Consider the following 26,453-nt stretch of genomic DNA (forward strand, 5'->3'; position numbering starts at 1 on the left):
CACAAGTTCATTAGAGAGACGCGATGGATGTTTGATTCCGTACAGTATGAAGAAGTGACGACCGTTGCGATCTAGACCATGCTGAATTGGGTTGAAGGAAGAGGGGCATGTGGATTTTCTTCCCTTGTTGATTCACCCTAACCAAACAATCATGCGAGTCACCGTAGCAACCGCACAGGCAGCTGGCAAGCATTTGCGGCAGCGGGCATTCCGTCTGCAATGTGTCTCTGCACAATGTGTGTCTGCACAGGCACTGGCAGGCAAAATCTTTCCTGCAGGAACAGGAAAGCGGGGTACAGAAAGCCACAGCGACAGGGAAATGGGGCTGGTGAAATGCTCAGCCACATCAGTTCTCACCGCCCCGGTTCAACGGTCGTTGCAACTCGGGATCATCACGATGGATCGATGGATCAAGCGAACGTCATTCTAGAAACCCTAGTCCAGGATTCGGCTTGTCCATCAAGGTGTCCGGGGCAACACGGGCGAGCGGGGCATGTTTACGGGGCTGTTGTCGGTGTTCCTGTCTTGTTCCTGTTCAGCAGGCGGGGCTCTTGGATATAAGCGGCCATGAATAACCGAAAATCGGCTAGGCGTCGATCGACTTTGCAAAGCGTCCAAACTACAACATGCTTTTCTACGTACGTACCTAACTCACCTTCTGAGGATGAAACGATCAGTGAGCTCGTGACCATCTTCGGAAAACAGCGGTGATTGCTTCTGCCTAGCGGACTTGACAAGAAGGCACTACTGTAACAAGGGTGCCGTGTTGGTACCGGTAGCCCGGAGCGGGCCGGGAATGGGAACGGGGAATCGCGGGGAAAGGGGAGAAACGAACGCTCCAACACTACCGATCCATGTCACAAACTTGCATGTGGTTCCTGCCAACGCATATGGGGTAAAAGAAACTTGGTATTGATCATTAAAATTCTATGTCATTCCGCCATTTTCATTAGCCATACCCGTGTCCTTTGGTCATCCGAGGTAACACATGTCGATCAACCGATTACCTCAAGAACCATTCCCAGGTTCCGATTCCATCCGAACGGGTCCCCATCATCAACATGCAACCACTTAGAGCTCAACAGCCTTGCGGAAGTTCTCGCCGGCGTAGATAGCGTTGTCGCCAAGCTCCTCCTCGATGCGGAGGATCTGGTTGAGCTTGGCAAGGCGCTCGGAACGGGCAGGAGCACCGGTCTTGATCTGGCCAGAGCGGATACCAACGACAACGTCGGCAATGGTAACATCCTCGGTCTCACCGGAGCGGTGAGAGACCATGACACCCCAGCCATCGGCATAGGAGTCCTTGGCAGCCTGGATGGACTCGGTAAGGGTACCGATCTGGTTGACCTTGAGGAGGAGGGCGTTGGCAGCCTTGAGCTCGATGGCCTTCTTGATGCGGATGGGGTTGGTGACGGTCAAGTCATCAGCAACGAGCTGGATGTCCTGGGTCTTGTAGAAGTAGCTCCAGGCCTCCCAGTCGTCCTCGGCGAAGGGATCCTCGATGGAGACAATGGGGTACTTCTTGCAGAGCTCGGAGTAGAGGTTGGCGAGCTCCTCATAGGTGAGCCACTTGGAGGAGTCGGACTCGGGGTTCTTGAAGTCGAGGTCGTACTTCTTGACGTCCTCCTTGTAGAACTCGCTGGAAGCGACATCCATGGCGATCTTGACCTGGCCAGTGTAGCCGGCCTTCTCAATGGCCTCGGTGATGAGGTCGAGGGCCTCCTCGGGGTTCTGAATATCGGGAGCGACACCACCCTCGTCACCGACGTTGCCAGCGGACTGGCCGTACTTCTTCTTGGCGAGGCTCTTGAGGATCTGGTACACCTCAGCACCCTGGCGGAGGGCCTCAGAGAAGGAAGGAGCGGCGGAGGGGACGATCATGAACTCCTGGAAGGCAAGACGGCCACCAGCGTGGGAACTGTTGCATCGTTAGTTGACTGTTTCGCAACCAAAGGCTTGGGGGTCTTAAACATACCCGCCGTTGAGGACGTTCATGAAGGGAACGGGAAGGACATAGGGCTTCTTGGTGCCAGCAAGGTCGGAGATGTGAGCATAGAGGGGAACGCCCTTCTCAGCAGCACCGGCCTTGGCGACGGCGAGCGAGACACCGAGGATGGCGTTGGCGCCGAGCTTGGTCTTGTTGGTGGTGCCATCGAGGTCGATGAGGAACTTGTCAACCTTGGACTGGTCCTTAACGTCAATGTTCTCCTTGATGAGAGCGGGGCCGATGACCTCGTTCACGTTCTGGACGGCCTTGAGAACACCCTTGCCAGCCCACTTGGTCTTGTCACCATCGCGGAGCTCGCAAGCCTCGTGCTGGCCTGTTGAAGGTTGTTGTCAGTATTGTGTACTATGTCTATCGAAGAGTGGATGAGGAAGTGTCGGTCTGACGTACCAGTGGAGGCACCAGAGGGGACAATGGCGCGGTGAAGGCCGAGCTCAGTAACAACGTCAACCTCAACGGTCGGGTTGCCACGAGAGTCGTAGACGTAGCGAGCGTGGATCTTGGAGATGGGCATTTTGAATCTGTTGATGGCTTGATGTTAGCTTTGTTTACTTATTGACTTGAAAAGTGAGAATGCGACAACGGCTTCTGTAGTGAAAGGCGCATCAGGTGAGCTTTGGCGGGGTAGTACCGACTGTTTGTTGTTGCGACAGGATGAAGGGGAGGTGAAAGTCGGGAGGGAAGGTTGAAGATGTAGAGAAGATGACAGGACGCCTTTATTAGATGATTCTGCTCAACTATGAGCTTGGATGAGAACAATCACAGCTGGAAATATCCCGCAGGACAAGAATCTTTTGACGAGTCCAACCAAGCCACATCGAGGAGTAATAGGATGGCGGGGCTGTATCAGACTCGAGCGGTGTCGGAGGAGACATCATCATCGTGATGGGGACAAGGGCTGAACTGAAGAGGAAGTGAAGCAATGCGGACAGGCACTTACAGATTGGTATGTCTGAGATGGACAAAGGTGGTGATAATTTCGAGGAGGAGAAGAGAGAAAAAGAAGTGGGAGAGCAGAGGATATTAAATCTGGACAAGTCCTGGCGACGGCAAGAGCTTTCAGGTCTTCGTCAAGCTGGAAGATGAGAGGACGCAATTGAGGTGGGGTGATCCTCGCAAGTAGAGGGAACGCCCCTCCTGTTAATCAATGCCAAGCCGTCCATGTCATCTTGCTGTACCCTTGCTGGCGTCTGCAGCTAGGGAGCTCTTCCCGGTAACAGGAGCTTGCGCAGGGTACGTACCGGGTACCTGGCCAATCCTGACGCAGTGCTGGTGGTGACTGTGAGAAACTCTCGCAACGAGAAGCTGCAGCTGCAGAGCGAGGTGGGCACTTGCCTCTCATTTGGCGGATGGCTGTCGACGTCCATTGAGAGCGAAGGACGCACAGTCAGCGGCGGGCGAGACACCTGCACCTCACTGCGAGAGACCAAGTTGAATTGTTCAGTTGCATTCATCCAACGGCCATCCACGACAATGAGGTGAAAAAGAGCAGAAGTAACCTTGCAAGCCATGACAGCTTCGCCTACAATTGCCATCCAATGCCGCTCCCACTTGGCTGAAGGCATTCCCTACCATTGGCGGACCACCCACGGGAGGGCCACCCTTCCCTCCGTCTATCCTCCGTCTGGACTCCTGCGCGAATCCGTCGTCGGCCCTTTCCTGGCCAAGACCCTGGCTTCTTTGCATTTCACCATGTCAACCGGATGACAAACGGACCAACTCGAAACACCAAAAGGCAGAGAGGTCTCGACGCGGATGGGGCGAAGTGTCTCTTTTTCGTTTCACTCGATGGCAGGCTGTTGTGATGAGCCGACGGGAGTTCATACTACGACACCGAGTCTCTAATTCTGGCGTCTCAACAAAAGAGCCAAGGCATCCATCCAGGTTTGGGTGACGGAGGATGGCCGGTCTGACACGACTCTTCCATTGCTGAGTACACCACATATTCACCATATATTCACGAAGCAAAATTCTTGCAATACGTTTTTGGGCAACCTTCCAAACTTGATATCTTTTTGGTGCCGGCGCCTATCTCCGAACGTCATATCGATGCGTCTAAGGGTCTGGCGCCGTGAGCTAAAGTCAATGGACTCCTCCGAACCATCCACATCCCGGTGCTTCTGTCGGCCAAAATCGATGGTACCCCGCCGTGTCCGCAGAAGATTCGGGAAGGTTTGCGGTCCGGAAGCTCTGAACACCGCCAACACCTAAGCCTCCGCTGACCGGCCTGGACGGAGCAGCTGCCGATAACATATAAATGCCGTTCCCGGCCACGTTCGGTGTAATCCAACATCAAGCTATCACGGATCGATCGGCCCAGCTCAAGTCTCTGGCGTTTTGCCGTATGGATCCCTGATCAATGGAGGCAAACTCCGTCATCAGGCTCCTCCGTGGGGGATTCTGTTATCAATGGCAATTTCACCCCACGCTGACGACTTTTGTTGGCTGCACATGCCCATCCTCATCCTCCAGTCGAGCCTTTCACCAGCCTCAGAACAAAAGAGCTGGCAAGCTTCAGTTGAGAGTTCATAAACTGCTGCTAATTGAGTTTCGATGATTCCTACAGGTAATCATCCTGGATCAGGACCAAATGAGGACCAGCTCACGAGTTTGAAAAGAGTAGGCACGTTATCCGGCATGCTTACCATTCGCATGAGTCTGCTTCTCTATCATCTGATTCTCTCAGCTCTGTAAGTTTGTTTCTGTCATCTTACAAAGATCCGTGGCCAGTCAGTTTCATGGTTTGATCTAGAACGCGGTTGCTTGCTGTCAAGGTAAAGTTGACTGGAGACAACGCACTGCAACGTCTTGTTGATTGCTTCCGTTGCCTGTTTGACCGATCGAGCCCTACATCCAGGACCCTGTCTCGCCTGCATCTTTGACATTGACATTGACACAATGGCATTGGAATGCAGAGGTAAGTATGCTTTCAATTCGGATGCCGCTACTCACACACTTACATACTCTCGCCGTATACCGCGAAACGCACATTCGAGAGGGTGTTGCATCGATTTGACCATCACTGTGTAACAGAATTCAACTTCATGAAACACAGTCAAACTCGACGATGGTCAATAGTTGCTGGCTACACTCGGCTGAGCTTCCAGACCGCCTGCCCAATCGAGCATAATGCCGTCCATTTCAACTCACAAGTGACATCGCTAGAGCCAACCAATGTTGTTCTGTCCAGGGGACTCCAGGCGCCCCAGGCGCCTCAACCCGTAGTGGGCAGGTGGCATGGAGGGGCTTCGAGAAAGCGAGGGGTTCCCTCCAATCAGTCAAAGGCAGGGATTGCCGGTGCCTCGCAAAAAAATTGTTAATGCGACCGCTTGCTGTGCGTCCTCACTCACTGCAAACGTCCGTCTCACTCTGCCTGTACGGTCATCTCATTCTGCGGCTGTTGTGTGCTGTACGATACGTAACCGGGCTGTTTGGCAGTGACGAAACGCAGCCGGTTCCACTGTACCTATAAAGTCCTTCCTTCGCTTTCTTTGTTTACATTGTTGATCATCATGATTCGCAACTGTCTCTCTCTTCGGCCTGCTTGTCAAGGAGCTCGGAGTGTTTTGCCTCGATCCAAGACCACCTCACTTTTGGGTACTCACCAAGCCACGACCAGATTCGCCGCCTCACAGTAAGCCTAGCCCGCCAACCCAAGAAAGACCACCTGACTATTTAGCGATGAAAATTGGAAGCTGGGCCTGTCTGGGGACAGATCTGGCGAGAAACTAGGACCCACGCACGCACCGTCATGAGCGGAGGGATCCAAAGTGGACGATGTTCCAGTGACATCTGGACATTTACACACTGACAGCCGCGGATGGTCAAGGGGTCAACAAGGGGACCTCCAATAAAGGAAGGCCAATGGGAATTCAAGCGCTGATATAAGATAATCCCCCCCGCAGTTATACCTCGACCTCCTCCCCAGGACCATCACGCTTCTACTCCGTGGCCTCTACTTCTGCTTCGCCATTGACCCCCCGTCAACGTCTTTCCGCAACTCGATCAGTCCGTCCTCGCCGCAACCAAACTCCCGTCCGTTACTGTTCGTACCGCAACCACAAGATGTGCAGGACACACGCCCAAGCCGATGTGGCAAGTGGGGTCAACATCCTGGGCCGCGAGCTTCTCCCCACCAACGTCATCCCCAGACACTACCACATCACCCTCGAGCCCGACTTCCAGAAGCTCACCTTTGATGGTACCGTGGTCATCGACCTCGACGTCGAGGAGGACTCCAAGTCCATTGCCCTCCACACCCTAGAGATTGACATTCACAATGCCAAGGTCACCTCTGGTGGCCAGACTGTCAGGTTAGCAAGCTCATCCGCCTCCCCCCTATAGCTGTGTTTACTTTCCGTGTTTACTTTGCCCCTGCCTGCATTGACTGTTTTGGTCGCAACGAACTAACTCTTTGCCAAAGCTCAAACCCCAAGGTCACCTACAACGAGACTACCCAGGTCTCTACCTTCGACTTCGACAATGCCGTCACCAAGGGCACTAAGGCGCAGCTCGAGATCCAGTTCACTGGCCAACTCAACGACAAGATGGCCGGTTTCTACAGATCGACCTACAACAACCCCGATGGCACACAAGGTCTCTTGGCCGTCTCTCAGATGGAGCCTACTGATGCTCGCCGCGCATTCCCCTGCTTTGACGAGCCTTCCCTGAAGGCCGAGTTCACTGTCACCCTCGTCGCCGACAAGAAGTTGACCTGCCTCAGCAACATGGACGTTGCTTCCGAGTCCGAGACCAAGGACGGCAAGAAGGCCGTTACCTTCAACAAATCTCCCCTCATGTCTACCTACCTCGTCGCCTTCGTCGTCGGTGAGCTTAACTACATCGAGACCAACGACTTCCGTGTCCCCGTTCGCGTCTACGCTCCTCCTGGACAGAACATTGAGCACGGTCGCTTCTCGCTCAACCTTGCTGCCAAAACTCTCGCTTTCTACGAGAAGGTCTTCGGCATTGAGTTCCCTCTCCCCAAGATGGACCAGATTGCCATTCCCGACTTCGCCCAGGGTGCCATGGAGAACTGGGGTCTTGTCACATACAGAGTTGTTGATCTCCTCTTGGACGAGAAGGTCAGCGGTGCTGCTACCAAGGAGCGCGTCGCCGAGGTTGTCCAGCACGAGCTTGCTCATCAGTGGTTCGGTAACCTGGTCACCATGGACTGGTGGGATGGTCTCTGGCTCAACGAGGGTTTCGCTACCTGGGCTTCGTGGTACTCTTGCAACATCTTCTACCCCGAGTGGAAGGTCTGGGAGACGTACGTTACGGACAATCTTCAGCGTGCTCTCGCCCTTGATTCCCTCAGGAGCTCTCACCCCATCGAGGTTCCTGTCAAGCGTGCCGACGAGATCAACCAGATCTTCGATGCCATTTCCTACTCCAAGGGCTCTTGCGTTCTGCGCATGATCTCCACCTATCTCGGTGAGGATGTCTTCTTGGAGGGTGTCAGACGTTACCTCAAGAAGCACGCCTACGGCAACACTCAGACTGGTGATCTTTGGGCTGCTCTTGGCGATGCCAGCGGAAAGAGCGTCGAGGAGGTCATGGATGTGTGGACCAAGCACGTTGGTTACCCCGTCGTTACCGTTACCGAGAAGGATGAGAAGACCATTCAGGTCAAGCAGAACCGTTTCCTCCGTACTGGTGACGTCAAGCCCGAGGAGGACAAGGTCCTTTTCCCTGTCTTCCTCGGCCTCCGCTCCAAGGATGGCATCGATGAGAGCCTTACCCTCGACAAGCGTGAGGATACCTTCGAGGTTCCCGGCACCGAGTTCTTCAAGCTCAACGCCAACCACACCGGTCTCTACCGCACCTCTTACACCCCTGAGCGCCTTGAAAAGCTCGGTGAGGCGGCCAAGAAGGGTCTCCTCAGTGTTGAGGACAGAGCTGGTATGATTGCCGATGCCGGTGCCCTTGCTTCTTCGGGCTACCAGAAGACCTCTGGTGTCCTGAACCTTCTCAAGGGATTCGACTCTGAGAAGGAGTTCATTGTCTGGAGCGAGATCATCTCTCGCGTTGCCGCTGTTCAGACTGCTTGGATCTTTGAGGACAAGGCTGTTCGCGATGGCCTTGAGGCCTTCCAGCGTGAGCTTGTTAGCGCCAGGGCTCACCAGATGGGCTGGGAGTTCACTGAGAACGATGGTCACATCGAGCAGCAGTTCAAGGCCATGCTTTTCGGTAATGCCGGTCTTTGTGGCGATGAGAAGATCATCGCTGCCGCCAAGGACATGTTTAAGAAGTTCATTGCTGGCGACAAGTCGGCCGTCCACCCCAACATTCGTGGCAGCGTCTTCAGCATGGCCCTGAAGTACGGTGGCAAGGAGGAGGTAAGCTCAACAAGCCCTGAAGATCCCCTACGTGTTTTGTGCTAATCAGTTTTGTAGTATGATGCCATTCTCAACTTCTACCGTACCTCCACCAACAGCGATGAGCGCAACACCGCTCTCCGCTGCCTCGGCCGCGCCAAGAGCCCCGAGCTCATCAAGTCGACCCTCAACCTTCTCTTCAGCGGTGAGATCAAGGACCAGGATGTGTACATGCCCACTGCTGGTCTTCGCAGCCACCCCGAGGGTATCGAGGCGCTCTTCACCTGGATGACTGAGAACTGGGATGAGCTCGTCAAGAGGTTCCCTCCTCAGTTGTCGATGCTCGGAACCCTTGTTACCATCTTCACTTCCAGCTTCACCAAGAAGGAGCAGTTGGCCAAGGTTGAGAAGTTCTTTGAGGGCAAGAGCACCAACGGCTTTGAGATGTCCCTGGCCCAGAGCTTGGATGCTATCCGCTCCAAGGTTGCGTGGATCGAGCGTGACGGCGAGGATGTTGCCAAGTGGGTGAAGGACAACAAGTACAGTGCGTAAATACGGCAAAAGTCACTGAAGGGGTTGATGAAGGCCAAAAGTATTGTCTGACATTTGATGGCCAGGTTCCTCGGAAAATGGAACACCGTTAGGTACGGGGTATGTGCATAAGCTTTGAACGGGCAAGGAGTCATGGAACAGCATAACAAAGGCCATGTAGTTGGGGAGAAAGGACTGAAAAACCATGATTATACAATCCATGCAATATAAGCGAAAACTTACCAATTTGAAGTCGTTGGTGAACCATCAACCCGAATTTAAGAGTGGCATGTCCTAATGGTTATCGCACCGAGCATGTGGTGAAAAGGTCTGTCCACAGAGTTAAATGCAACAATTGTTGAATATTGACTGCATGCATTTGCAATGTTCTTGTATTACATATCAATCCAATCATGTATCCCCAACTATTGTACCTAAATAGTGGTATTTGAGGAACCTATTTCCTCTCCTTCGGTACCTTTCTTTTCTTTCTCTCTTTAACTTGGAATACAACATTTCACGACCTCATCTACCCTTGTATTATCATGGATTCAGTAAAGTTCGACAACCATCTGTCTCACAGTGTAAGTAAGTGAATAATTCATGCGGTCTACGTGAGCAGACCAGATTGCTGGTGCATAAAACACATTCGAATCTGTTGTTGGCTGCTCCAATCCTGGTGAGCACAATTTTTGTTAGTTGATACAAGTGGGTCCCGACCTCTCGCCTACATTCACAAAAGATTTTCTCCACTTTTTGCCACGGTCTCATGAGGCCAAAATTGAGAAGTCACTTTCTTCGACAGCGCAAACAACGCAACAGCTTGACTTGACACCTCGGTGGTGGGAAGTTTGTCAAGATGGCGAAGGAAAAAAAGGGGAAAAGCGAGTCCAAAAAGGCCAAGTTGGCCGAAAAGAAGCAGAAGCAGGAGAAGAAGGCGGAGAAGAAGGCCAAGGTGAAATCCGCAAAGATCGAGGGCAGCGACGCCGAAGATGTCGATCTCGACGCCGTTCTCGAGGAGTACAAGAAGCAGCAGGAGGCGTTCGTCAAGGTGACGGAAAATGTCGTCGAGGACCCCCCGCGCGCCCGCGCCGCCTCTACCCTCATGGCTAGTCCCTCCAACAGCAACCAGCTCCTCCTCTTCGGCGGCGAGTACTTCAACGGCGCCCTGGCCACCTTCTTCAACGACCTGATGGTCTACTACATCGACCGTGACGAATGGCGCTGCGTCACCTCGCCCAACGCTCCGCTCCCCCGGTCGGGCCACGCCTGGACCCGCGGCGGAAACGACAGCAACGGTGTCTATCTCTTCGGCGGCGAGTTCTCGTCTCCCAAGCAGGGCACGTTCTACCATTACAACGACTTCTGGCGCCTCGACCCGTCCACCCGCGAGTGGGCGCGCATCGAGACCAAGGGCAAGACCCCGCCCGCCAGGTCCGGTCACAGAATGACTTACTACAAGAACTACATCATCATGTTCGGCGGATTTCAGGACACGGCCAACCAGACCAAATACCTCCAGGACCTGTGGCTGTACGACACCCAGAACTTTGTCTGGCACTGTATCACCCCGCCGCCGGCGCAGCTGAAGCCTGACGCGCGGTCCAGCTTCACTTTCCTCCCGCACGACCAGGGCGCCGTTCTCTACGGCGGCTACTCGCGCGTGAAGGCCACGGTGGCGGCTGGTAAGCAGACCAAGCAAGGCGGTAGTTCAGGCGGTTCCAAGAATATCCTCAAGCCTATGGTCCACCAGGACTGCTTCTTCCTGCGCATCACCCAGCCGCCCGCCGACGCGCCGCCTAACGCGGCACCTACGGTCCGGTGGGAGAAGCGCAAGAAGCCGGCCAACACGCCGACCCCGACGCGGGCGGGCGCCACTATGGCCTATCACAAGGGCCGCGGCATCATGTTTGGCGGCGTGCATGACGTGGAGGAGAGCGAGGAGGGCATGGAGAGCGAGTTCTTCAACCAGCTGTTTGCGTGGAACATTGAGCGTAACCGGTTCTTCCCGATGGGATTGAAGAAGGCGAGGGCACCGGGGAAGAAGGCTGGTGCTGGCAATGGTGAGGGAAGAGAGAGGGTGGGAAGGAGAGACAGAGCGAGGCAGAACGAGGAGGAATTGCTCAGGCAGCTGGCAGCGCTGCAGGCAGGCGCGAAGGGTAGCTCAGATGATGCGGATGAGATGGAGATCGAGGCCATTCTGAAGAAACAGAGGGGCGAGGAAGAGGAGGAGGAGGAGAAGGACAGCAAGAAAAAGGTCAGGGATATGCCGGTGTCGATGGAGATGCCACATCCGCGATTCAATGCCCAGCTGGCGGTGCAGGATGATGTGCTGTATATCTACGGCGGCACGTTTGAGAAGGGCGATCGCGAGTTTACGCTGGATGATTTGTATGCGATCGACCTGGGCAAGATGGAAGGCTGCAAGGAGATCTTCAAGAGGGAGGGCGATGATTGGATTGTGAGTCTTCGATCTCTACGTACCGGAACGAAGAAAGCTGGGTTACTGACAGGATGGAATTATTATAGGAATCCGAGGACGAAGATGACGATGAGGACGATGAGGAGGAGGAGGATGACTCGGATGAAGAGGCCGATGGCGAAGAGGACGCCATGGAAATCGACGACAAGAAGGCCAAGTTCACTCCTAGCGAGAGAAAGAAGAAGAAGGCCAAGGAGGGTGAAGAGGCGCCCGTCGCCGAAGCTACTCCCGTGGCTGCGGCTCCCGAAGAGGAGGAGGAGAGCGAGGAGACGAGGGTTGATGACGGCCTGCCGCATCCTAGAGTACGTTTCACCCTCTTTTTGTTCAATTGTGAAATTATCGCTAACATACAAAACACCACAGCCCTTCGAATCCCGCCGTGACTTCTTCCAGCGCACATCGGCCGAGTGGCAGGAGGTTCTCATGACCCAACTCCGCTGGAAGGGTATCCAGCCCGAGTCGCTTGCCGTCAAGGAGATCAAGACCAAGGCATTCGAGCTCAGCGAGGAGAAGTGGTGGGATTGCAGAGAGGAGATTACGGCGCTCGAGGACGAGCAGGAGGCTGCGGGTATTGGTGAGGTGGTTTCGCTTGCGGATAAGGCGGGCGCTGGAGGTGCTGGTGGTGCTGGCGGTGCTGGTAGGAGGAGGTAAACATTCGTAATTTTGAGGAAAACTGAAAAGGGGGTTGGTTGGGTTTGGGAACGACGAGACTAGAGATATACCCTGCTTTTACGGCCGTTGTTTTTATCTGCTATGTAAGAACAATCAATGGCGAAATAAAAGCAAGATGGAGTTAAAAGAGCTGGGTGGCATTTGGGGTTGATTGTCATGACCCAGGGGCATTCATGATTGTTGTTAGGTTTGGTGTTGATAAAGGATCAAAAAGGGTATGCTAGTACCAAAATGGTAATATTTGAGGCCCCTGTAAGTCGCTGTAAGTGAGCATGTGACTGGGCGTTTGCCCCTCAACGCGACCCTTAAGATCAACCAGACGCGATGGCGACGAGGGGAAGCTTTTCGGAAACTCTTCACTTTTCAACTGCAACATCTTTCATACGATTTCCGATTGATCCATTGACAGTCGGACTAACTTGAACCACCGCCAAATTTGAGCTGTTTTTTAAGAAGACGGCCAAACCACGACAATTCGATCACGGCGCCAATCCACTCGCGAATACAGGTCTTTGAGAACCTTAACGACTGCACCAACCACCAGCCAGGCGAAAGCATCACATTCGAGCCGTTGAGTTCCCCGCGACGTTCCCACGATGCCTCTCGGTATCCAGCGCATCAACGCCAAAAAATCGCATCCCAATGACAGAATAATCTTCATCAAGCCCCTCAAAGGGCCAGACGAAGCCATAGCGCAAGACTTTCTCGAGAGGATAGCAGCGCAATGCCGTACGTTTCTGCCCAACATCCATATTTTCCCCCCAAGGTTTTATTGTATCTATCACATTACGGGAATCCTAACGTACCTCTTCACTCCCAAAAACAGTACCCATAATGAAAAACAACCACCTCTCCATAACCTCCCTCGAAGAATACGAGCCCAACCGCGAATTCGTCGGCCGCAACTTCAACGCCGGCGAAGTGGTCCAGCTGGTCCTCAAGTCGCTCTCAGGCCACTGGCTGCCCTTCAACTACGTGCAAATGGTCATGATGCACGAGCTCGCCCACTGCAAGCAGATGAACCATTCGCGCGCCTTCTGGGCCGTGCGCAACGCCTACGCCGACGAGATGCGTCTGCTTTGGTCGCGAGGGTACACGGGTGAGGGACTGTGGGGAAGGGGAGCGTTGTTGGCGACAGGCGAGTGGGAAAAGGATACGGTGCAGTCTGGCGAAGGGTTGCCGGAGCATTTGTGTGGTGGGACGTATAGGAGTCGGGGGAGGAAGAGGAAGGCTTCTAACAAACCGAAACTGTCGTACAAGGAGCAGAAGGAACGAAGGATTTTAAAGAAGTTCGGTGCGGGTGGGATGGAGTTGGGGGGGGATGAGAAGATCAAGAAGGCGTTGGAGAAAGGGAAAAAAGTGGCGGGGAAGCCGAGGGTGGCGGGCAGTGCGAGGGGGAGGGAGTTGAGGGCTGCGGCGGCGTTGGCGAGGTTTGAGGGGGCTAAGAAGAAGGAGAAGGAGGAAGAAGAAGAAGAAGAAGAAGAAGAAGAAGAAGAAGAAGAAGAAGAGAAGAAGGTTAAGGAGGAGGAGGAGGTTGATGATGATGAGACGGCTAGTGAGGCGGAGAGTGATGAGTATGAGGATGAAGACGAGCAGGATGGAGTGGCTGCTGTGGATATCAACGGGAAGAAGTTGCTGGATGGCAAGGGGAGGGGGATGATCAAAGTGTGTGAGGATGAGAATCCCGAGGATCAAGATGCGCAGCGGGAGTTGAGGGAGCTGATGGGGTTCAATGACGGCGCGAGAAGTTCAACAACTCGACAGCCTGTTGTCAAGGCCGAACCGTCGTCAACGGATACTAGGATACCGGATAGTATCATCCAAGCCCCGGACACATCGCAAAGGAACCACCAAATGAATTTGGAGGAAAATACGAGACAGAAGTCTACACAGCTGAGATCCAGCGCCCGAAGTACTAACAACAGCCATACTTTTGCGACAACCCGAGAGAAGTTCTCAGGGGTGAAATCTGAGCCAAAGAGCCCAGCGCAGAGAAAAGAAAACACACCCTTCTCGGCATTAGCCAAATCTACCACCAATCCCGAACCAAAGCCTCCATCGTCGAGGACCTGCGCGATATGCTCATTCGCCAACGAGCCCACCTGCATAACCTGCACTATTTGCGCCAACGTCCTTGACCCAAAGAACATGGTAGGGTGTTGGGCGTGTACCAGTCAGACATGTCAAGGGAGCCAATACAGGAATGCCGGGGACTGTGGTGTTTGTGGTGTATGTGGGGAGAGGAAGCCAGGAGGAAGTGTTGGGTGAAGCATTGATTCTAGGTTGAAGTCAACTTGGAAAGTACTTTATCACAACTCTGCCGGCCGATGGTAATTCGTGTTGTTTGTTTGGATGTTCAAACAACCTTATCTCGACGCTCAAGGGTATGCGTACTGGTGAAAGCGAATCAGGTATGTGTTTTAATGCTGTTAAAGGTGGCTGTCAAAGGGATTGTACATCCCACCCTCTGCCAAGTTGGGAGACGTCAGCTTAAGATACCAATTCAAATCGGGAGTAAAGATACTGAGCGTAGTACTGTGCCTCACGAGTACATCTACAACAACACCCAAAGAGAAAGCCAATTGCCATGTCGAGTTACATCGTACGCAAAGACTTTGTGTAACTGAAATTTGACACTCCTGCAATGTCGTGGCACAGCACTCGATCAATATCCCGATATGGTTCAAGATGACTTCCTTCCCGTCCAGGTTGTCAATGTCAGTGTCAATGCCAATTGCTTCCATGATCCGACTTCACCGATCCCATTGAGCCTTCATCAACATGAACTCGCTATGATGAGAGACTGGTATATCAACCATCACACCCCATCATTCTTCCCTCATCCCCCTTTCTTCCAGCATCATCCTGCCATCATCACCATCATCAACTTACTTCATCGCAGTCAACCTCTTTCCTACTGACGGTAACACCAACCCAAAAATGAAACTACCCCCCAACATCCCCACCGCCCTAATTCTCACCTTCCTCTTCTCCCTGCAAGTCCCCCTCCGCCTCGCCGCCCCTTTATCCCACGACAAATTGTTCCCCAACTCGGAACCCATCGTGCCCTTAACTCTTCCACAACAACAAATCCGCTACGAAAGGATCGATAACGGACGCATAGGCACACGACGTACAAGTAACCCTAAAAGCAACAGGGATTTTTTCCCCTCTCCCCTTCCTGACTCTCTTGCTGTCGGGCCTGGATCTACCGGGTCTCCTGTTTACCCACCAGGTCGTCTGCTAGGTCGATTGCAGAAGCGAAGTGCTGGTGGTGGGAACTTGGACTCAAACTCAAACTCAAAACCAAACTCATCGTGGGATACCGCTGCCGCCTCCGCTGTTGTTACCATTACCCAACTGAGCCAACTAAGCCAGTTAAACCAGCTCAAAAGAGGAACCAAACTACCACCATCGAACCCCAGCAGCAGAATTAGCAGCAGACCAGGCCGCAACCCCCACAAACCCCTAGAACTTAAACACCTCTTCGCGCACTCCTACCACTCCGCCACCGGCCGGGGCGTACTCACCGAGTCAGCCGATGACGATCTCAACCTCTTCTCCAATGACGGGCTGGCACCACAGAGCCTCCTGAAAATGATGACGTTCGAACCGACGATTACCATCAATAGCACGAGTATCGAGCGTCGTGGTCCCGGTGCTTGGCTAGGCCCGGGTGCGGGGTCGTATCTTGCTGCTATGAGTATTGGGGGTGCGACTCCTCGGCCGCGGTCACGGTCAGGGGAAGCTTCTTCGTGGGAAAGAATGGAGAGGAGAGCTGGTGGGTGGGAGGGGGACGACAGTGAAAGTGAGAGGGGGAGCGCAGATGAGAGCGAGGGGAGTTTCATGAGTAGGCGGATTAGTAAAATCGAGAAAAGGCTGGGGATGGAGACGACGACGACGACGACGACGACGACGACGACGACAACGACAGGGAAGAATGGAACGGAAATTACTGAGAGAGAGATGGAGGAGAAGAAGAAAGACAGTGCTTCTAGAGATGGCAGGGGAAGTAAACACCATGGACTGTATCATGAGTCACTGATGAGTGTCGCTTGAGGTTTTTTTTATTACAAACCCTTCTTTTCTCTTTTCTTTTTTTTTCTGTCCTTTTTTCTATTCTTTCTACTGAGAAATGTTTACAGAAACTGGATTACCTCGGTATATATACATTACAGGGCGTTAGGAACATGAACCAGGCTTGGTTGGTTCACGAATGGGAACAAGAAGAAACATGTTGAATTGAGAATATATCTTTTAAAAAAAAATAGAAACCATATACTCACACAACTGCCATGAAACTATACGATATTCCGTTCCCTTCCCTTCTTCCTCCCGGGACTCATATAGTCTATGCGTTCAAACCCGGCAACTGTAAGTCCAACTGCTTTTTTTCTTTCTCCTTTTTTTGGCCACATCCTATCTTTCCTATAGGATTAACAATATGTTTGACCACTTATCTCAGAGTTAACATTCACAGTCACAAACAATAGGAAGCAATGTAGGGTATCTATCTGCCCAAGGGCCACTAATTTGGAGTCATGGATATCTCTAGTCATGTTCTAAAAATACAATCGCTCTCTACAGTAACTCCAATCTCCCAACTGCTAACATGAAGATGGGTCGAATAAAACATTGTAGAACTTTTAATCAAAGAGAACAGAACAACTGTACGAGGCTGTTAAAGCAGTCGCATGCCCTCTCCAGAAATAAGTTTGAGAAGATTTGAGACGATCATAGACCGCGTATTGAGTCGACCCATTGCAGCTAATACATCCATCAGGGATTCGTTGAACCCGTGCATGCCACCAGGAAAGCCTGCCTTGCTGTCCTCATCCACTTACACATGCATTTTCTGAAGCCTCTGGACTGTTGCTTGGCAGTGTCAGCTGACTCTCCGTCGGTTACCGCTAATGCGGTACTCATTGATGTATCTTTCTGTCTGATGTAGCTGGGTGTAATTGGCGAAGCTGGGCATATGTGATCACATGCTTCTTTGTTGCGGTTTCTCGACGTGAGAGGCTCGGTCGATCGTGATCTGGGTTGGGCAAGTCGTTCTCGGATACGAGATAAGGTTCTTTTGGGTAGACGCGATTGACGATCGCTGACAGAGAATGAGCTCCGTAATTCGCAAGGTGATGGTGGACGAATAGTCTTGACGGACTGGGAAGTTGCCACATGATTCCTTGCGGCTTGTGGCCCTGGCACCCTCGACGACGCTGTGACAGGAGCTGAGGCCGCAGATGTGAGGATAAAGGCTTTCTCTTCCGTACACGTTCCGCAGCCTACTCCGTGCCTGTCAGAAACACTGACGGTATCCAACATAGTCGGGTCACATCCTTTCTGGAAAGAGAAGGCCGAAATCTCAGGTGGATTTGTTAGCTCCAGTGTTGCGGTCTCTACGCGCACAGGGTTCTGAAGTTTCTTCAACTCCTCTTGTGCCCTAATCATGGCAGCTCTGGAAACTTTCAGCTTCATGCTGTTGCTAGCCGAGTCCCGTGAGAGAAAATGTTTCTCAAGAGCCGGGGCATCTTCACTATCGGCTGCCCTCGCCATTGTTGTCTTGACGCCACAACTAGGCGTTTGTGTATACTCCTGATAGCAATCAAAGGGCATATCAGGGCGAAGAGATGATGGGAAATGTTTGGGAATTTCTCGCTTGCCATCTGGAGCGCTGTAAAGACATGGCTCACTTCTAGCCGGACTGGACGGCAGGTCTGGTAATGCTTTCATGAGCTTTGGGACGCTGTTTTGCAGTCGAAGCCTTTTGACTGGCGAAACTGGTAAAGGTTGCAAAATAACGGGCTCTGACCGGCTAGTGGTGCAAGGAGGATCTTGGGAGAATGGTGTTGAGAATCCACTAGTCCTGATCCTGGGCAAAGCGAGCTTCCTTTGATGTCCAAATGGTTTAGGATTTTTAGTTCTAAGGCATTCTTCAAAGCCAGGACCTTGGTCTTCGCTTTGGTTATCCAGAGAGTCAGGTATTGCCTGAACTGTCGACGTCTGGTCCCCAGGCTCCGCAGACAAGTCAGGGAAGTCCATTGTCAGATTTGGCTGTGGCAGGTAATCATCGGAAGCTGATTTTGCAGCAACGTCGAGATAATCTACGAGAGACGCAAGATCAGAGAGGCCCGGCTCTATCGAGAAGAACTTGCTCCGTCGCAAGTAACCGCTGAATGTTGACGGACATCTTTCCCCTGCGTTTAGGCGGATCGATTGGCGCTTATCGAGGGGTTCCGAATTCGATCTGTAGAGGGAGGTTCTCAGTGACAAATGATCTTCTGGCCGATGTCCCTGGATCGTATTGTTGCCAAAGCTTGATCTCTGATTGTCATTTACGTCATCTTGCGGCCCGTCGCTCCCGTCATGCACCGTTACCCGCCTAACATCAGACCTCGACAGTCTGCCTGGACTACCCGCTGCTGATACTGCCAGATCGTCTGTTTTCTCTGGTATTTGAGTGTCACTATCGTGGCAACTCTTTTTCATTCCGGTACTGGGCGTAGCTGTTGCCTGCAGAGGCGACACATTGGTGGCTCCATGGACATCTTTCCTTCCTACCATGGAACCGTTTCGTGGTGCAACATCAGGGAAGGCGAAAGAACCTTCTTCAGCTTCGTTTTCCTCAATCGAATCAGGAGTGATGTTCGGCTCGTGTGCCTTTGTGTCCTTCGTTCCCGCAGAGTAATATTGAGGACTTTCGTAGGGGTCATCCGGGGGAGGATAGCGGTTTATATCCAGGAAAGGACCAACATTGCCATCACTGAGTATCCTCGCCCTGTGCATGTTGGGTGCTCGAGTCGGGATCGGGGCCAAAGGCCCGGCCCATGCGGAATTGCCATCTGGGAAAGTATCAAAGTCCTCCGAGTAATCGTAGTAAAATGTTCCGTTGGGGGGTTCATGATACATGTGTCTCAAGTCGGATGAAGTGCCTGAAGGAGATCGGTACATATCGACGATCGATGTCAAACTTGGTGTCCTCGTACTTTGGTCTGATGATTCCATTTCAAGCTGCTTACGAAGTCCTGGGCCCCAAGCAGGAGAGCCACTGGAATTCGTTCTAGCATAGGGTCTAGGACCTGGCCTGGATTTGTGGCTTGGTAGGGACGAAACGGATCCATATGGATGAAGGCGAGACATGGCAGGTCCGGCCCTGCGGCCATATTGAGCGTACATGGGCCTATACGATCCATGTGTAGTTCGCTGAAGATGTTAGTAGAGATACATATAATAGACGGGGAAGGTAGCAAACCTGAGAAACACGGTCGATCTCGACCATTCTACTATAGTCCACAGCGCCACTCTCCGTCACAGCGGGAGAGGATGGCCGAATTCCCGGGCGCTTAAGTCTGGTTGGGTAGGGGAAAGGTGAACGAGGTCTCTGCAGAGCCGGACCGCTGGCTTGGCTCTGCATGGTCCCATTAGATGACTTGTTGGGTAGCGCTCGGGAACTGCAGCTCGTCATGGAAAACGACCGCTGGTCATCGTGGTATTTGGGCGAGAAAGGGCTATGGGCAGATCGTTGACTGTCAGAGGCATACATTGAGATGATCTCTGAAGCGGTATCTCGGTACGATGGAAGGCATCTCCGGTCGTCTCTAAGGCTGCTGTGGGTATCGAAGCTGTCGCTGGTCGAAGGTCGTGTGGGAACTATGTTGCTCGACGGGGTCCTGGCTCTTCTGGGAGCTGTCAACCGAGGCGTGGAAACAGACTTGGTTTGTCCGTGGCGACTGGACATGAGAGGTCCTGGGATATTCAGAGCGGAAATTGACCTGACTGGCCTGATGGAGAATAAGCCGATGTCTCCAGTCTCTGTTGTTGTCCTCAACATGCTCTCGAGCGGTCCTGGTGATGGCAAGACACCCGTGTGCCCATTAAAACTCCGTAGGGGTCGAGAGAAAGCATGACGTGAAGGGACCCGGGGATTCCTGCCAGCATCCACAGCATACTTGCGACCGAGGGTGCCATGGCTGGCAGCACGTCTCGCCGTCCGCACCTGGTCCATGAGAACGAGTAGAATTAGCAACCCCGAGCAGATGATTGAGTATCCAATTGGACGACGAGTGCTGGTTGTTGTTTAACAGTTGCACCAACACTCCAAAAATGGATAAAGCTGTTGCCTCCTCGGTGTTGCTGGAAGCCCCAAAAACCACCTGACCAAGGATGACCAAGGAAACCAAGCAACGACGCGACTTGGTGTCTCTAGAGACAACCGGAAAGTCTCAAGATTCGGGTGGGTGTTGTTGTCGTCGCCATCTCCAGGTCCATCGGTGGACTGGAGACTTGGTCGCTGTGTAGTCGGTGAATGGTAAAGTCGGTGGTGGTCGGCGGAAGATAGTCGTGCTTCCTTGCCCGCCCATGGAAGAGATTCCGTCTTGTCTGAAGCTGGGTTCTGCAGTGTGTTTGGTGTCGGATTGCTCAATTGAAGGAAGGCACATAGGTTACCCGGGGTAGGTAGGTGTTGTTGCCTTCTCCATTCGTCCAACTATGGTCAGTTTCATGTCCCGCGCCTACCGTATGAATGAAGCGGATGACACACAAGGGAGGAAGGAACGACACTATGTTCGGAGCCCATTCCAATTGAACCTACCCCAAGGGACCGATGGGCCCAAAGCAATGTTCCGGCCACCAAGCATTTTATCCAACTTGTGAATTGAATTCAGTCGGACACTCTCCGTGCTGGTCCTGCCTGGCCTTTCCATCTTCGAGCACCATGATCCCGTCATACCTTCTGTATTTCCCCAGCCGCTCGACCTCGCCTTGTCTGAAATAGAAGAACCTGACCAGCTCGAGTCGATGACACAAGAATATGGCCTTCCAATCTTTCTTTCTCCTTTGCTTCCATGCGACCTGCCCTTGAAGGATTCACCCACGCGCAAGAGACACTCGTCGCTTCCATGGTCTCGACATTTTCGATATTGCACCCCAACTGCAAGCACTTGCCTGCATGATCACATTCTCAAAAACAATTTCTTCCATCTCCATCGCTCGATCCATTGTCATTCGCAGAGCCGCAACTTTAAACATCAACTTGTTCTTGACATATCAAGGAAAACAACATGGCTAGCCTATCCACGGCACTCATGGCACCATTTCTTTCAAAGACAATTCTGGTCTGAAGCATCAAACACCATGCTGATATCTGCTCAACGTCAGCGCCTGTAATATGTAAGCTCTCGGACTAAAAGAGGCCTTACTGATCCAGGTAGAGTTGGCCGAAATGACCAGCTTGGGCCAATGTTCGTCCTCAACGGCGGTGCCAGCATCAAGCCTTCCAACAGCTTTTCTGCACGTGCATTGTCATGGCAACGACGACAATATCCGAAAATGGTTGTATTTCTTCCCGAACGTACCGTGCTATTGCGCTCGTATACACGGTCCAGCCACGTTGAGTGCTGACATGGAAACGGCAGCAAAGTTCCGCCGAAGAGAACCGAAGCTGACAAGATACCTGGATAGCGAGATGGGATATTGCTGGATTTATACACAAGACTCAGATCCTCACAGCTCAGCTGATCAAGCTCGTCAGTTCATCCAAAGACACAACTCGCAGCGTACAACACCTCACTTGAAATGGCTGGCGATCGATATGGACTCGTGGCAAGATATCGTTCAAATCGCCCAAAAGGGGAAAACGGAAGCACTGCACCACGAATACGGTCCCGTTCTGCCATTCAGTGGAGTTTCGGTCCCTGAGACCCTGAAGGAACGGCGTTACGGCAGGCGGCACAGAAATGGTGCTTCTTGGCTTGCGGGGAAAGCTATCCCGATTCAAAAGTGCCCATTCCCTTTCGATGGAACCCCAGTGATGCAAGGTGGTCGTTAGGTACGGGGTCTACGGGGCGGAAATAAAGGGATGGTTCTGGTGCAGGGACGGATGGGATTGTGAAAGAGAAAAAGATGGCCAGCAGTTTGGTTGAGAAGGTTGGGGAAGAAATTGAGGTTCAGCATGAGAGTGTTTACTTTTTGAACTGGAGTGCCATCAGGTCAGTGATGTTTACTTATCATTTTCCACCCATCCGGGCCCTCTTTGCGACAGATGTGAGGGGAGAAGGACAATAGATCCGATGTGAAACCAACAAACAGCAACATGCCACCTGTTTCCAGGTTTGAATAATGAATGGCAAAGTCGCCGCCCCTGGCATCCTGTCGGATCCCTTTCATCCTCGCTCGTTGACAGTTGCAAGTGTCGGATGGTTCTCCCCCTCGCGGCGGATCGGCTAGGTTCCCCACCCCTCCATCAGCCGCCGCTGGCCCCGCGAGCGAGCTCTTTGACCCTGGCGCCCTGCAGTGCCATTGCGTCCACTGGCCACTCAGCAGGCCCCAAGGCTGATTGACCACTGGCGTGTACCATTCAGTTTTCGTAGTGGCGGAGAAGACACCTGTTCACTCGACTGACAGAAAGCAACCTGGCTTATAAACACGGGCTGGAGATAAAACATTAAAAAGGCAGATCCCCCTTCTCGCCTTCACCACCACCGCCTGCCTCCATCTCTTGCTTCCGGGACATTTTCCATCTTATATTCAATTTCTCCCAGTCACCGGCTCCCAGTTCTTCCCATATCCCAGGCCCCTTTTCTGCCTTTAAATAGCCCAGAGTAAGTGGTATCCACTACCCACGTTTGCCTTTGTGTTGCGGCCCCGCCAGAGCTGCGTCCTTCCCGCCGTTGATTCACCTCCGTGCTCCGTCCTACCTGTTACCACTATAAAACCCCCCAAGAAGACGGCTTTGGGAATCACAACCACCAAGCATCACCCTCTATATACCAACTTTCAACTAACTCCGCTTCCCCAGACAGCCGGGAAACTCAAACATGCACGCCCCTACCAAGTTCGCCCTCGGGCTTCTCGCGGCCGCCGCCGTGGCTACTGCCTCCGATGTTATCCAGTTGAAGAAGGACACCTTCGACGACTTTGTCAAGACCAACGACATTGTTCTTGCTGAGTGTAAGTTCCCTTCGATTGCAGCTTGTCATGTAAGGTAGCTCTTGCTAACATTATCGTTCTCCAGTCTTCGCCCCTTGGTGCGGTCACTGCAAGGCCCTTGCCCCCGAGTACGAGGAGGCTGCCACCACCCTCAAGGAGAAGAACATCAAGCTCGCCAAGATCGACTGCACTGAGGAGTCCGAGTTGTGCCAGCAGCATGGCGTTGAGGGTTACCCTACCCTCAAGGTCTTCCGTGGCCTCGACACCGTCTCCCCCTACAAGGGTCAGCGCAAGGCCGGTGCCATCACCTCCTACATGATCAAGCAGTCCCTTCCCTCTGTCTCTGTCCTCACCAAGGACAACATTGAGGAGTTCAAGAAGGCCGACAAGGTCGTCATTGTCGCCTACTTCGATGCCACCGACAAGGCCGCCAACGAGACCTTCTCCAAGGTCGCCGATAAGCTCCGCGACGAGTACCCCTTTGGTGCCAGCAGCGATGTCGCTCTCGCCGAGGCTGAGGGTGTCACCGCCCCTGCCATCGTTCTCTACAAGGACTTCGACGAGGGCAAGGCCGTCTTCACTGAGAAGTTCGACGCCGAGGCCATCGAGAAGTTCGCCAAGACCGCCTCCACCCCCCTCATCGGTGAGGTTGGCCCTGATACCTATGCTGGATACATGTCCGCTGGCATTCCCCTCGCCTACATCTTCGCCGAGACCCCCGAGGAGCGCAAGGAGCTTAGCGAGGCCCTCAAGCCCATTGCTGAGTCCCAGCGTGGTGTTATCAACTTCGCTACCATTGACGCCAAGGCTTTCGGTGCTCACGCCGGCAACTTGAACCTCAAGACCGACAAGTTCCCTGCTTTCGCCATCCAGGAGACTACCAAGAACCAGAAGTTCCCCTTCGACCAGGAGAAGGAGATTACCGTCGAGTCCATCCAGAAGTTCGTTGACGACTTCGTTGGCGGCAAGGTCGAGCCTTCCATCAAGTCTGAGCCCATCCCCGAGACCCAGGAGGGCCCCGTCACCGTCGTCGTCGCCAAGAGCTACAACGACATTGTCCTTGACGACACCAAGGATGTCCTCATTGAGTTCTACGCTCCCTGGTGCGGTCACTGCAAGGCTCTCGCTCCCAAGTACGATGAGCTTGCTACCCTCTATGCCAACTCCGAGTTCAAGGACAAGGTTGTCATCGCCAAGGTTGATGCTACCCTCAACGACGTTCCCGATGAGATCCAGGGCTTCCCCACCATCAAGCTTTACGCTGCTGGTGCCAAGGACAAGCCCGTTGAGTACTCTGGCTCCCGCACCGTTGAGGACCTGATCAAGTTCATCTCCGAGAACGGCAAGTACAAGGCTGCTCCCTCGGATGAGGCCGAGGAGTCCGTTGCCGCTTCCGCCGAGTCTGGTTCCTCCACCGAGACTGGCACCGTTGAGGAGCCCGCCAAGGAGACCAGCCACGACGAGCTCTAAAGGGTTTCAGTCGAGACGAGTCATTAAGTATTTAATAGCATCATCATTTATTATGGGTTTCACTGGGAACATGATCTTTAGCTGGGCAACAGTAGCAATTTTCGGGGAAAAGCGACCTTGTACGAATCTGGGAGTAAGATACCAAAAGGCATGTTTGTAAGGGAATTCATTATAGTCTATCAGTTATTAGCGGAATCTACAAAAAAAAACGCACAACATCAATTAGTTCCATTCGTGATGTTCTGACAGATGTTGTTTCCTTTGTTTTGCTCGATCGTCTCTTTGTCCGGCACCTTGAGGTCCTTATCGCGATCCTTATCAGTTTATCACGGCAAGGACACGTCCACCGTGTCAAGCCGATTGACCATTCTGCCTCCGCACCCCGCCCAATTGTTTCCTCGCACTGATTGGCTCAAATGAACCTACCACTCAAGACCCCTGTCGTGCCGTCACGACTGTTGGCCGTTCAGTTCCCGCGGGGCGCCCTGCCCGCTCGTCTGGCGATACTGACCTGACGTCGTTTCCCCGGTTCGTTTAGTTTGGGTTCAGTTCCCAAGTGCAAAGTTCATTCAGTTCGCAACCGCCCTCGCTTTCTACCACATCACCCTCGCCATTGCATTACGACCTGAACAAATCAATCAATACCCGAATCACCGCGAAAGTTCCATTCCAGCCAATCCCATTTACCACCACGACCAATTGCAACCACCGAGACCGAACGATAACGAAAACCAGGCGCAATCACAAGGAAGCGCAACTCTAATTCAGCCGAACGAAAACAAGACACAGTGACAGCCAAACACACAGCACAGAACAAAACATGGCCTCCAGACTCCTTCTATCCACCGCCTTCCGCCGCGGCTTCCAGACATCAGCGCGCAGGTTCGAGTCCGTCGCTACGACTACCAGCGCTGGAGTGCCTGGTGCCGGTGTTGCGCCGCCGTTGCCTGCTAGGAAGCCTGTTGGTGCTTTTCGTGGAGGGTGAGTTCATCTTGCTTGTCCTTTCGTTCTGGATCTGGGAATTTGGCTGGGGTTGGTTGGTGACTTGGGTATACAATGGATGGGTGGGTGATGGGTGATGGGGTACTTGGCAGATTGAGTCTGAGTGGGAGGCTGGCGGCGCATGGGACCTATACGGCCCGGGGGGAGGAACGCCGCTGTTGGGAAGAGGAGGAGGTAGTGGTGGGAAGGGGTAGAGTTGGAGGGATGGGATGGTTTGCGACGCATGCAAGATGGGACGGTGGACGGCACGTTTGGCGACGGGAAGAAAAGATGCGGCTTGGTATAAAGCTGGCGCACGCGATGAAAACTGAAGGGGATGGGATTCTTTTCACAAGCTCCAGTCTGGAAAGAAACGAAGCAAGCTAACGCACCCAATCATGACAACAACAGGCTCTTCGGCTTCTTCTTCGGTAGCACCCTCGCCGGCGGTGCCGTCTACTACTATGCGCTCCAAGAGTATAAGGCCTCGAACGAGCTTTTGACGGAAGATATCTACGTAGGTTCATGGATATACATACAACAAACAAAAACAACAACAAACAACAGCAAGATGGGAGGAACGGAAAGAAACAGTGCTGACTTTTTTTTTTTCTTTCGGAAACATAGGCTCTTCAGAACGCTGTCGATAGGTTGAGCAAGTATCTTATCACTCTGGAGGAGAAGATGGAGGTTTTGGAGAGGAAGAGGAAGTAATTGATATCTTTGAGGATGGAGGATGGGATGGAAGCATGGGAAGGTTGACTGAACGATATGGGAGCGCAAAGTCAGTGCTTACCGGGGGAAAACAAAAATCGAACCGAGGATGCGGGATGAAACTTATTGATATCAACAGTTGAAGAGAGAAAAGTTCGAGCAATGAAGGAGAGCGTGCCCTGGTGGCAGTTGGAGGTTTCGGTGTATATCGGATTTCGGTGCTTTGAAGCAGAAAGATTGGGATTCATAGTGAAACATAGGTACTTCTTACCATTGGTATCTGCGCGCTTGATGCTGGACATGACTATGAGTACACAACGAATCAGTGACCATGATTGCGACTCTTCTCAACTTC

General features: G+C 52.8%; 9 protein-coding genes across 9 annotated transcripts; 6 read left to right on the top strand and 3 right to left on the bottom strand.

The window, feature by feature from the left end:
* Positions 1 to 385: 385 nt before the first annotated feature.
* On the bottom strand, positions 386 to 2,983 carry SMAC4_00379 (uncharacterized protein). Its single transcript, XM_003351784.2, has 4 exons — positions 2,946 to 2,983; positions 2,396 to 2,734; positions 1,976 to 2,321; positions 386 to 1,918 (listed from the first exon to the last, which is right to left on the bottom strand). The coding sequence occupies exons 2-4, from the start codon at positions 2,517 to 2,519 to the stop codon at positions 1,072 to 1,074; spliced, it is 1,317 nt and encodes a 438-aa protein (XP_003351832.1). The 5' UTR covers positions 2,520 to 2,734; positions 2,946 to 2,983; the 3' UTR covers positions 386 to 1,071.
* Positions 2,984 to 5,329: 2,346 nt separating this feature from the next.
* Positions 5,330 to 9,136, top strand: SMAC4_00380 (uncharacterized protein). Its single transcript, XM_003351785.2, has 4 exons — positions 5,330 to 5,639; positions 5,911 to 6,318; positions 6,429 to 8,343; positions 8,401 to 9,136. Exons 1-4 carry the CDS (start codon positions 5,518 to 5,520, stop codon positions 8,872 to 8,874), a joined length of 2,919 nt encoding a protein of 972 aa, XP_003351833.2. The 5' UTR covers positions 5,330 to 5,517; the 3' UTR covers positions 8,875 to 9,136.
* Positions 9,137 to 9,606: 470 nt separating this feature from the next.
* On the top strand, positions 9,607 to 12,268 carry SMAC4_00381 (uncharacterized protein). The gene is made up of 3 exons (XM_066089418.1): positions 9,607 to 11,314; positions 11,383 to 11,637; positions 11,699 to 12,268. The coding sequence occupies exons 1-3, from the start codon at positions 9,713 to 9,715 to the stop codon at positions 11,984 to 11,986; spliced, it is 2,145 nt and encodes a 714-aa protein (XP_065945856.1). The 5' UTR covers positions 9,607 to 9,712; the 3' UTR covers positions 11,987 to 12,268.
* A 109-nt stretch (positions 12,269 to 12,377) lies between these two features.
* SMAC4_00382 (uncharacterized protein) lies at positions 12,378 to 14,275 on the top strand (the record flags this gene model as incomplete). Its single annotated transcript, XM_066089419.1, has 2 exons — positions 12,378 to 12,736; positions 12,834 to 14,275. The coding sequence occupies exons 1-2, from the start codon at positions 12,604 to 12,606 to the stop codon at positions 14,273 to 14,275; spliced, it is 1,575 nt and encodes a 524-aa protein (XP_065945857.1). The 5' UTR covers positions 12,378 to 12,603.
* A 672-nt stretch (positions 14,276 to 14,947) lies between these two features.
* SMAC4_00383 (uncharacterized protein) lies at positions 14,948 to 16,066 on the top strand (the record flags this gene model as incomplete). The annotated part of the gene is made up of 1 exon (XM_003351788.2): positions 14,948 to 16,066. The coding sequence occupies one exon, from the start codon at positions 14,948 to 14,950 to the stop codon at positions 16,064 to 16,066; it is 1,119 nt and encodes a 372-aa protein (XP_003351836.2).
* A 432-nt stretch (positions 16,067 to 16,498) lies between these two features.
* On the bottom strand, positions 16,499 to 19,745 carry SMAC4_13132 (uncharacterized protein; the record flags this gene model as incomplete). The annotated part of the gene is made up of 2 exons (XM_066091274.1): positions 16,499 to 19,210; positions 19,260 to 19,745. The coding sequence occupies 2 exons, from the start codon at positions 19,743 to 19,745 to the stop codon at positions 16,787 to 16,789; spliced, it is 2,910 nt and encodes a 969-aa protein (XP_065945858.1). The 3' UTR covers positions 16,499 to 16,786.
* Positions 19,746 to 20,667: 922 nt separating this feature from the next.
* Positions 20,668 to 21,373, bottom strand: SMAC4_12860 (uncharacterized protein). Its single transcript, XM_066091115.1, has 2 exons — positions 21,205 to 21,373; positions 20,668 to 21,149 (listed from the first exon to the last, which is right to left on the bottom strand). The coding sequence occupies exons 1-2, from the start codon at positions 21,271 to 21,273 to the stop codon at positions 21,027 to 21,029; spliced, it is 192 nt and encodes a 63-aa protein (XP_065945859.1). The 5' UTR covers positions 21,274 to 21,373; the 3' UTR covers positions 20,668 to 21,026.
* Positions 21,374 to 22,435: 1,062 nt separating this feature from the next.
* On the top strand, positions 22,436 to 24,615 carry SMAC4_00384 (uncharacterized protein). Its single transcript, XM_003351789.2, has 3 exons — positions 22,436 to 22,605; positions 22,803 to 22,954; positions 23,019 to 24,615. Exons 2-3 carry the CDS (start codon positions 22,822 to 22,824, stop codon positions 24,401 to 24,403), a joined length of 1,518 nt encoding a protein of 505 aa, XP_003351837.1. The 5' UTR covers positions 22,436 to 22,605; positions 22,803 to 22,821; the 3' UTR covers positions 24,404 to 24,615.
* A 307-nt stretch (positions 24,616 to 24,922) lies between these two features.
* On the top strand, positions 24,923 to 26,418 carry SMAC4_00385 (uncharacterized protein). Its single transcript, XM_003351790.2, has 3 exons — positions 24,923 to 25,384; positions 25,796 to 25,901; positions 26,012 to 26,418. The coding sequence occupies exons 1-3, from the start codon at positions 25,224 to 25,226 to the stop codon at positions 26,096 to 26,098; spliced, it is 354 nt and encodes a 117-aa protein (XP_003351838.1). The 5' UTR covers positions 24,923 to 25,223; the 3' UTR covers positions 26,099 to 26,418.
* Positions 26,419 to 26,453: the final 35 nt, after the last annotated feature.

This window comes from Sordaria macrospora, chromosome 1 (assembly GCF_033870435.1).
Source record: "Sordaria macrospora chromosome 1, complete sequence".
NCBI lineage: Eukaryota > Fungi > Ascomycota > Sordariomycetes > Sordariales > Sordariaceae > Sordaria > Sordaria macrospora.

Coding starts and splice junctions, on each gene's coding strand:
- SMAC4_00384 (XM_003351789.2), top strand. CDS start 22,822: ATGCACGCCCCTACCAAGTTCGCCCTCGGGCTTCTCGCGGCCGCCGCC. Junction 22,955..23,018: donor CGACATTGTTCTTGCTGAGT/GTAAGTTCCCTT, acceptor ATCGTTCTCCAG/TCTTCGCCCCTTGGTGCGGT.
- SMAC4_00379 (XM_003351784.2), bottom strand. CDS start 2,519: ATGCCCATCTCCAAGATCCACGCTCGCTACGTCTACGACTCTCGTGGC. Junction 2,322..2,395: donor CCCCTCTGGTGCCTCCACTG/GTACGTCAGACC, acceptor AACCTTCAACAG/GCCAGCACGAGGCTTGCGAG. Junction 1,919..1,975: donor ATGAACGTCCTCAACGGCGG/GTATGTTTAAGA, acceptor ACGATGCAACAG/TTCCCACGCTGGTGGCCGTC.
- SMAC4_12860 (XM_066091115.1), bottom strand. CDS start 21,273: ATGCTGGCACCGCCGTTGAGGACGAACATTGGCCCAAGCTGGTCATTT. Junction 21,150..21,204: donor GGCCAACTCTACCTGGATCA/GTAAGGCCTCTT, acceptor GACGTTGAGCAG/ATATCAGCATGGTGTTTGAT.
- SMAC4_00380 (XM_003351785.2), top strand. CDS start 5,518: ATGATTCGCAACTGTCTCTCTCTTCGGCCTGCTTGTCAAGGAGCTCGG. Junction 5,640..5,910: donor ACCAGATTCGCCGCCTCACA/GTAAGCCTAGCC, acceptor TCCCCCCCGCAG/TTATACCTCGACCTCCTCCC. Junction 6,319..6,428: donor TCTGGTGGCCAGACTGTCAG/GTTAGCAAGCTC, acceptor TCTTTGCCAAAG/CTCAAACCCCAAGGTCACCT.
- SMAC4_00381 (XM_066089418.1), top strand. CDS start 9,713: ATGGCGAAGGAAAAAAAGGGGAAAAGCGAGTCCAAAAAGGCCAAGTTG. Junction 11,315..11,382: donor GGGAGGGCGATGATTGGATT/GTGAGTCTTCGA, acceptor GAATTATTATAG/GAATCCGAGGACGAAGATGA. Junction 11,638..11,698: donor ACGGCCTGCCGCATCCTAGA/GTACGTTTCACC, acceptor AAAACACCACAG/CCCTTCGAATCCCGCCGTGA.
- SMAC4_00385 (XM_003351790.2), top strand. CDS start 25,224: ATGGCCTCCAGACTCCTTCTATCCACCGCCTTCCGCCGCGGCTTCCAG. Junction 25,385..25,795: donor GTTGGTGCTTTTCGTGGAGG/GTGAGTTCATCT, acceptor TGACAACAACAG/GCTCTTCGGCTTCTTCTTCG. Junction 25,902..26,011: donor TTTTGACGGAAGATATCTAC/GTAGGTTCATGG, acceptor TCGGAAACATAG/GCTCTTCAGAACGCTGTCGA.